Below are 9,052 nucleotides of genomic sequence, written 5' to 3'. Positions count from 1 at the left end.
AACCAACCAGACATACTTTTCTAGATACTCTGAACTTTGGTGATGAGGCATAACTGCTGTGATATTATCAGAAGTTTCAACTTAAAAATATTTTTAAGTTTTTGAAAAAAATCAGAATTTCCAAGAACAAGATTTCATTTCCCTTCACAGTTAAATATGAATCAGAAAGTGTACATTTGAGGAAGATTCACAAGAAAAACAATTATCCCAAGGACTGAGAACAGAGGAAGGGTGTTCAGACTAGAAAAGGAAGTGACTAAAAGAGAGTTTCATAGGACACTTGTGCTGAATGAACTTAGCACCCTGCAACCTCTTCTTGATCATGTCATTGAATACTGTCAGCTCCTTTTCTAAGAGTAGTCATTTGGCTTCACTACACACTGAAATAGCGTGGATTGAGGATCTGACGCCTTTAGAAGAGAAAAACACAGACGATCTACGACCCCAACCGGTATAATTTCTAGAGTGGCCGATTTCAAGTGCGCAGTGGAAAAGCAGCAAAGAGAAGCCTCTTTTTTTCTTTTTTTTTGCACTTTGCAGATACTGTGTTTTTTTAAACTTTTTATTTTGTATTGGAGTATAGCCACTTAACAATGTTGTGACAGTTTCAGGTGAATAGCAAAGGGACTCAATCATACACATACATGTATCCATTCTCCCCCAAATTCCCCTCCCATCCAGGCTGCCATTAACATTGAGCAGAGTTCCCTATGCTATACAGTAGGCTCTTGTTGGTTATCCATTTTAAATGTAGCTGTGTGGACATGTCCATCCCAAACCCCCTAACTTCCCCTATATCCCCCACTCCTGGCAACTGTAAGTTTGTTCTCTTAAGTTTGTGAGTCAAAGAGAGGCTTTGTTTTGACAGTATCCCTACTGTTCTGCTTTGTGGCAGCCCCTTCTGGGTGGGGTCTATCAGCAGTGCCAGATGAACCCCACCTTGTGGGGGCGTGTTTCCAGGGACCTGCACCGGCCAATCATATCACTCACAGTGGGAGGCTGCAGCTCAAGATAATACTGTTTGACCCTAAACATCATACAGGGCATGCCTTGTCCTGCTTTGCTAAGGAAGTTAAAGGTTGAGCTGGTGAGCCTGACCCTTAATAAGCCTTTGGAATTTCCCCACATACAAACAAGACCAGGATCTTTTTTTTAAATTGGGAACTAACTTGAGTTCACTTTAGAATCCCTTATTTGGTTCGCAAATCTGGCTGTTCAGCAGTGGTTCCAGCTTTACGAGTGAGTTGAATTCTTCCCTCGGAAAAACTGCTAGTTGGTGGTGGTCAACAGAAGTCTCGAGATACACGTGGGAGAGGAGAGTTCTTGTTGAGACTTATTCCAGGAGAAAAACCTCAAAGGAGCATCCTGAAAGCTGATTTTAGGATGGAGCTGCGAGGGCAAAGAAACGCTCTGCACACAGACAAATGCTGTCCCCTGACCAATCATTGCAGAAGGATTCTTCTGGCAAATACTGCAGCCTCTGCGGTGAGAATCTGGCTCCTGAGGGGGCAGCTTCTTCTCCTGCTGTTGTGCTCTGGTCTGCAGAGACCCACGGTGAGTTATGGTGGAGCAGGTGATCTCTTTATGATCAGGGCTCTGTTGGAGCATCCTCCTGGTGATAGCCTTTAAATGACCTTTAATTCCTTGGGATAGGGGCTTCCTAGTGGCTCAGACCGTAAAGAATCTGCCTGCAATGCAGGAGACCCAGGTTCGATCCCTGGGTCGGGAAGATCCCCTGGAGAAGGGAATGGCAACCCACTCCAGTATTCTTGCTGGAAAATCCCATGGACAGAGAAGCCTGGTGGGCTACAGTCCATCGGTTCACAAAAAGTTGGACATGTAAAGCAACTTAGCATACACACATGCAAGCTAGAGACGTAGCATTATTTTTTGTTTTGGATTTTTTGGTGTTTTTTTTTTTTTGTCTGTGCCAGGTGGCATGCAAGATCTTAGTTCCTTGACCAGGGTTTGAACCTGTGCCCCCTGCAGTGAAAATGTGGAGTCTTAAGCACTGAACCACCAGGGAAGTCTCAGATTAATTTTTACTGTCCATAAAATTTGCATAAAAGACTGCATCTATAGGACAAATAATGCAAAATAAACTAAGTCTTTCTGGCTTTGGCTTCCCTGGTGGCTCAGACAGTAAAGAATCCCGCCAGCAATGCCAGAGACCTGGGTTTGATCCCTAGGTTGGGAAGACCCCCTGGAGAAGGGAATGGCTACATACTCCAGTATTCTTGCTTGGAGAATGCCATGGACAGAGGAGCCTGGTGAGCTACAGTCCATGGGGTTGCAAAGCATCAGACACAACTGAACGACTAATACTTTCACTTTCACTATCTGACACTAGCCATCTCATATAGATCAACTCAAAAGAAGCATTATAAAGTTCTATATGACCTCATGTTAAGAGAAAACAGAATACCCATTTGATATCTAGTAATAGATTAAAGCTTTGGAGTGTATGAGGTTTGACAGAGGTATTTTTCTTTTGTTTTTGGCTTAGATATATTCTGTAGAACTATTTGTAAACCTGCTGTGAAGAGTCATTGGTTAAAATCAGTTAAGCAGTCTTAAAATTTTGTTCCAGTTTACACAAACTAGTTGACTTCTTGCCATAAATAATATAGCAAAAATACCCAATGGTATGTTTTTTAGTTGCAGCTGCTGCACTGTTGACACTCACTGGATGAAATTTTATCTCTTAATATGTTCCTTAATAAGTACTGTTTATTAATAAAGCATCATTTCTTTGCCAAGAAGGAAACATTTTGGAATTCAGATAACTGAAAAATATGGCTTTCAGTTATGGGTGGATGATACTTGATGACTTGTCTTCAAATCTCTAACTCCTATTTATTTATTCATTTATTTTGAACGTGAAAAAGTGTTAGTAGTCGCTCAGTCATGTCTGAGTCTCTGTGACCTCAGGGACTATAGCCCACAAACCTCCTTTGCCCATGAAATTTTCCAGGCAAGAATACTGGAGTGGGCTGCCATTTCCTTTTCCTCAGGATCTTCCTGATCCAGGGATTGAACCTGGGTCTCCCGAGTTGCAGGCAGACTCTTCACTATCTGAGCCATCAGGGAAGCCCAGGTATTTTGAAGTCACTAACTTTATTGTGGCAAACTTAATATGCACTAGATATCAATAAGTAATATTCCTTTGGCTCCCTATAAGAGAATGCCTTTTTCCCACTCCTGGTTTCTATTAATAAGAGGAGGGACTTTCCAAGGAACCTTACTGACCTCTGTCCAGCTCTTTCCTCACTCTGCTCCCCTGGAAGTGGGCAGATTTACTTGACTGGTAGTGTCAGGAACAATAACTGGGTATACTGCATTTGACTCTGCTCCTCTTCCTTCTGGGAGGTAGCCCCATGGCACATACATAACATGAGTTATGTGTTCCTCCACGACAAGAATCCCACCTGGACAGGCTGCAGTCCAATACTGCCTGCAACTAAGGGGGCAAGTCAACTCATTCTGGGGTTTACCCTTAGCAAGCCCACCAGCCATCAGACCTAAAGATGGATGTTCCAACAGGTTCTCATTCAATAGCAAAAATTGTATGTTAGCCTTCATATTTCAAGTCCTGGGCAGAGGAAAGGGTTGTCATAGCCCCCGTACAGAACTCAACATCACTCATCACTGAAGTAATTTTTTGTCGTTTTGGTTTGGTTTGGTTTTGCTTTTGTTTTGGCTGCAGTGAATGGCATGAGGGATCTTTGTTCCATGACCAGGGATCCAAACTGTGCTTCCTGCAGTGAAGATGCAGAGTCTTAACCACTGGACCACCAGGGAAGTCCCAAAGACTTCTAATACAGCCTTTAAGTGTTCTTTAAGTGTAAAGAAATATTCCCTGTAACATCAGTGTGAGAATGTGAAGGGGTAGGAGAAGAAACAGAAAGTATGATTAAACTTTAGGATTATTTATTTTTTCTTCAAAATACTCACTGTGCAAAAAGACTTTGCAGTGATACAGAAGAGGCACTTTCTCTGTGGGGGATGAGGATGTTGGTGTTTTAGTAATATTTGTCAAACTAAATTCAATATCTAACATGAGTCACAGACACAGGAAAAGCTGGAGCAGTGTAATGACTATGAGTGAAACTTATTTCAGCAGATACTGATTTTGAGGAGACGACTTGGTCTTAAAGAGTATAGCAAATAAAGCAAATCAGCTACCACACTGCAAAATTAAAAAAAAAAAAAAAAACAACCAGAAACATCAATTAAATAGAGTCAGAAGACCAGAAGGGGGAGCTCTTACTCCCAGGATGTGTGTGTGTTTGTGGGTGTGTTTATGCGCTTAGTCACTTAGTCCTGTCCAATTCTTTGCGACCCTTTGGACTGTAGCCCACCAGGCACCTCCATCTGTGGGATTTCCCAGGCAAGAATACTGGAGTGGGTTGCCATTTCCTTTTCCAGGGTATCTTCCCTGGGATCAAAGCGGCATCTCCATTGTCTCCTGCATTGCAGATGGATTCTTTTGAGGAAGCCCTGCTCCCGGGATAGTAGAGCCCAACAGGAAGAAGAGAAGCATCTCTTCTTTCCTGGCAAAGTGAGTGTGAAAGTCATTCATTCGTGTCAGACTCTTGTGATCCCATGGACTTCTCCATGGAATTCTCCAGGCTAAAATACTTGAGTAGGTAGACTTTCCCTTCTTCAGGGGATCTTCCCAACCCAGGGATTGAACCCAGGTCTCCACATTGCAGGCAGATTCTTTACCAACTGAGCCACAAGGGAAGCCCAAGAATACTGGAGTGGGTAGCCTATCCTTTCTCTAGGGGATCTTCCCAACCCAGGAATCAAACCAGGGTTTCCTGCATTACAGGTGGATTCTTTAGCAAGTGAGCATCAGGGAAGCCCCTTTCCTGGTAAGGACTGGGCCAATGAAAAGCCATGAACTCTGTTTACTATATCCTCCCATCTTCCGTTTCTTCTCTAGGAAAGTGTTTTACTTCCCTTGCCCTGTGAGGACCTGTACATGTTGCACCATGGTTACAAACCCTGAATTGCAGCTCTTTGCTGACCCTGAATAAACCTATCTTTGCTAGCGAAATACCTGGCAGTCTATTTATTTCAGGTCAAAAACACTCACCATCTGATTTGAAAAGTTATAATCAAGATTCTTCTTTCCTTATTGTTGTTCAGTCACTCAATCTTGTCCAGTTTTAACTGTTGCTTCTTAACCTGCATACAGGTTTCTCAGGAGGCAGGTAAGGTGGTCTGGTATTCCCATCTCTTTAAGAATTTTCCAGTTTGTTGTGATCCACACAGATAAAGGCTTTAGCATAGTCAGTGAAGCAGATGTTTTTCTGGAATTCTCTTGCTTTTCTATGATCCAGCAGATGTTGGCAATTTGATCTCTGATTCCTTTGCCTTTGCCAAATTCAGTTTGTACATCTGGAAGTTCTTGGTTCATGTATTGTTGAAACCTAGCCTGAAAGATTTTGAGAATTACCTTGCTAGCATGTGAAATTCTTTCCTTATAGATTGCAGTTAAAATCGACTTTGACTTGACACCAAATTCCTTTGATGATCAGTACCGAGGCTGCAGCCAACAAGTCATGGAGATGCTGCTTCAAGGGGATTATTTCATGGAAGAACTAGAATCCAGTAAGCATTACCGCAAGGTCTGGCACCAAACACACTTAAACTGGTTGAACCAAGAAAAACCTCTCCCCGGGAACATGACTGTTACACATGCTCTGGCTGTCTCGGTTTATTTATCAGACGACAGAGTTCACTTAGACTTCTCCAGAGCCATGGCCAGTGCTGCTGGGTCTCCGCAGCAGTATAAACATTCATTCCGTTTCAAATATCTACACTACTTCCTGACCTCAGCAATCCAGCTGCTGAGGAAAGAGATTGTCTCGAGGAAAGACTCTCTGTGTTACGAGGTGCAGCATGAGTTGAAGGGCGTTTACTTGCGAGCCCCCGTGGGTGCGATCGTTCGCTTTGGCCAATTCCTCTCCACCTCCCCAGCAAGAGAACAGGCACAGAGGTTTGGGAACCAAACTCTGTTTACCATGTTGACCTGCCTGGGGGCACCAGTACAAGACTTCTCTCTCAAGAAGGAGGTCTTGGTCCCTCCCTATGAGCTGTTTAAAGTTGTCAATGTGAGCTACCATCCAAGAGGAAATTGGTTGCAATTGCTGTCAAATGGGACCCAAAGCACGTACAACTGTCAGCTGCTAAAAGGTATTGTTATTGATCCAATTTCAATTCACTGTAACCAGGATCGGGATTTCCCTAGTGGCTTAGTTGGTAAAGAGAACACCTGCAATGCAGGAGACCCAGACTGGGAAGATCCCCTGGAGAGGGGCATGGCAACCCACTCCAGTATTCTTGCCCGGAAAATCCCCATGGACAGAGGAGCCTGGCGGGCTACAATCCATCGGGTTACAAAGAGTTGAACATGACTGAGCAACTAAACCACATACATTACTAGGATCACAGCCCACTATTTTTTTTAATCTTGTCAAAAAAGTAATTTTAATTTTTTTTCTTTTTTAAAAAAGTTTTATTGGAGTCTAGTTGATTTATTATGTTGTGTTAGTTTCAGGTGAACAGTAAAGTGAATCGGTTATACATACACATATATCTACTCTTTTTCAGATTCTTTTCCCATAAAGGTTATTACAGAGTACTAAGTAGAGTTCCCTGTGCTGAACAATAGGTCCTTATCAGTTACCGTTTTATATATAGTAATGTGTATGTGGGGGCTTCCCTAGTAGCTCAGTTAGTTAAGAATCCGCCTGCAATATGAGAGACCTGGGTTCAATCCCTGGATTGGAAAGATCCCCTGGAGGAGGGCACGGCAACCCACTCCAGTATTTTTGCCTGGAGAATCCCTGTGGACAGAAGAGCCTGGCGGGCTACAGTCTGTAGGGTCGAAAAGAGTTGGACACGCCTGATTCGACTCACACACACACTGTATATCAGATCAGATCAGTCGCTCAGTCGTGTCCGACTCTTTGCGACCCCATGAATTGCAGCGCACCAGGCCTCCCTGTCCATCACCAAGTCCAGGAGTTCACTCACACTCACGTCCATCGAGTCAGTGATGCCATCCAGCCATCTCATCCTCTGTCGTCCCCTTCTCCTCTTGCCCCCAATCCCTCCCAACATCAGAGTCTTTTCCAATGAGTCAACTCTTCACATGAGGTGGCCAAAGTATTGGAGTTTCAGCTTTAGCATCATTCCTTCCAAAGAAATCCCAGGGCTGATCTCCTTCAGAATGGACTGGTTGGATCTCCTTGCAGTCCAAGGGACTCTCAAGAGTCTTCTCCAACACTACAGTTCAAAAGTATCAATTCTTCGGCACTCAGCCTTCTCCACAGTCCAACTCTCACATCCATACAGGACCACAGGAAAAACCATAGACTTGAGTAGACGAACCTTTGTTGGCAAAGTAATGTCTCTGCTTTTGAATATGCTAGTCAATCCAAATCTTCCAATTTATCTCTCCCCCAATTTCCCCCCTGGTAACCATAAATTTGTTTTCTGCATCACTATTCTTTTATAAAATTTATTTTTCGAGTGGGCTTGTGGGGGAAAGGCCAAAAATATGTATATTGGCTTTTAGTAAGGACAAGACAAAAAGTCATTTCAAGCAGAAAAAACATACTAAATTTCAGAGATTTCAAACAATCTGGTATCTTCAGGTAAATTTCAAGATTTTGGACAACCAGAGTGTAAGATGTAGGAAGAAGCCAGGAGTACAGAGAGAGTAGGAAATGGATTTGGGCTGGAGAGATCTGACAGGGCCAGTTTGTAAAAATTCTTGTATTTCATGCCATAAGCAGTGAGGAATCATTAGAGTCTGTAAGAAGTGGAGTATCAATCAGATCAGTATTTTAGCAAGAGCCCTGATGCTGGGAAAGATTGAAGGCAGAAGGAGGAGAGGGAGATAGAGGATGAGATGGTTGGATGGCATCACTGACTCAATGGACATGAACTTGGGCAAACTCCGGGAGATGGGGAGGGACAGGGAGGCCTGGTGTGCTGCAGTCATGGGATCGCAAGGAGTCAGACACAACTTGGCAACTAAATAACAGAACAACTGATGATACCATGAAAAATGAACTGAAGTAAGAGTAATTAGTTACCACAATATAAACATGTGTTAAGCTCTTTTATAGAAACACATGTGACTGATTCCATTTTATCCTTGTATGTTGCCAGCCACAGTCATTTGATGGAGCAAACACAGTGAAAATTCTATAGCAAAGGCTGTCCCCTGTTTGATTAAGAAAGAGGAAGACCATCGTTATCCACATGTGTGTTCGTTTACAAAGTCAACTGTAACTCAGCTACAGTGTCTAACTTTGAAATATCCCCTGCTCTTCCTCTACTCCATCATCATGGCTACTGTGAATAATTCAGCCCATCAGCATTTCTCAACATATTAAGGCTGCAGCATTGCAACCGTCTTCAAACTGGCATCCCCGCTGAGGTCAAGATCCTGCTCACTCTGGCCTATTTGTAAACACAGACCAAGGGAGAGGTGCTCTACCAGGACTCTCATCCACACCCTTCTCTCCTTGCCAGCAGGGAAGATACCAATAATGAATGGCATGTGTTTCTGCTCCACAGACCCAAGAGATTAATGTTTATAGAGAAGAATGAAAAACTAGGGTAGAATGTGAATAAAATAGTGATATTTTAAAATAAAATAAAATATCAAAAGCTCACTATTTTTGATAAGAATATATCATAAGATATTTTGATAAGAATATCCATAGCCAGGTTCCAGGATTCTCCAGAATTGCATCTGCCTGGAATACTGTGGTTTCGTTCTCATCATTTGAGATAGGTAGCTTTGCTACTGGGCTTCCCTAGTAGCTCCACTGGTAAAGAAACAGCCTGCAATGCAGGAGACCTGGGTTCAATCCCTGGGTTGGGGAGAACCCCTGGAGGAGGGCATGGCAACTCACTCCAGTATTTTTGCCTGGAGAATCCCAGAGAGAGGAACCTGGTGGGCTACAGTCCATGGGATCACAAAGAGTCAAACACGACTGAGGGACTAAGTGCAGTTTTGCTACTA

At 43.2% G+C, this 9,052-nt stretch overlaps 1 protein-coding gene across 3 annotated transcripts in view; it reads left to right on the top strand.

Annotated features, from left to right (window-relative positions):
- The first annotated feature begins 1,036 nt into the window (after positions 1 to 1,036).
- ART4 (ADP-ribosyltransferase 4 (inactive) (Dombrock blood group)) overlaps positions 1,037 to 9,052 on the top strand; it is a 13,961-nt gene continuing 5,945 nt past the window's right edge. For 2 of the 3 annotated variants that reach the window (XM_070371135.1, XM_070371136.1), the window contains exons 1-2: positions 1,038 to 1,554; positions 5,496 to 6,204. In XM_070371135.1, the coding sequence (XP_070227236.1) occupies positions 1,384 to 1,554; positions 5,496 to 6,204 (880 nt within the window). In that variant the 5' untranslated portion in view covers positions 1,038 to 1,383. Of the gene's footprint in view, positions 1,555 to 5,495; positions 6,205 to 8,190; positions 8,659 to 9,052 lie in introns of those variants that run through there. The other variant, XM_070371137.1, reaches the window with a different exon arrangement.

The sequence above is a fragment of the Bos mutus genome, chromosome 5 (genome assembly GCF_027580195.1).
Source record: "Bos mutus isolate GX-2022 chromosome 5, NWIPB_WYAK_1.1, whole genome shotgun sequence".
Classification (NCBI taxonomy): Eukaryota; Metazoa; Chordata; class Mammalia; order Artiodactyla; family Bovidae; genus Bos; species Bos mutus.
This window is presented reverse-complemented; position numbering and strand designations above follow the sequence as displayed.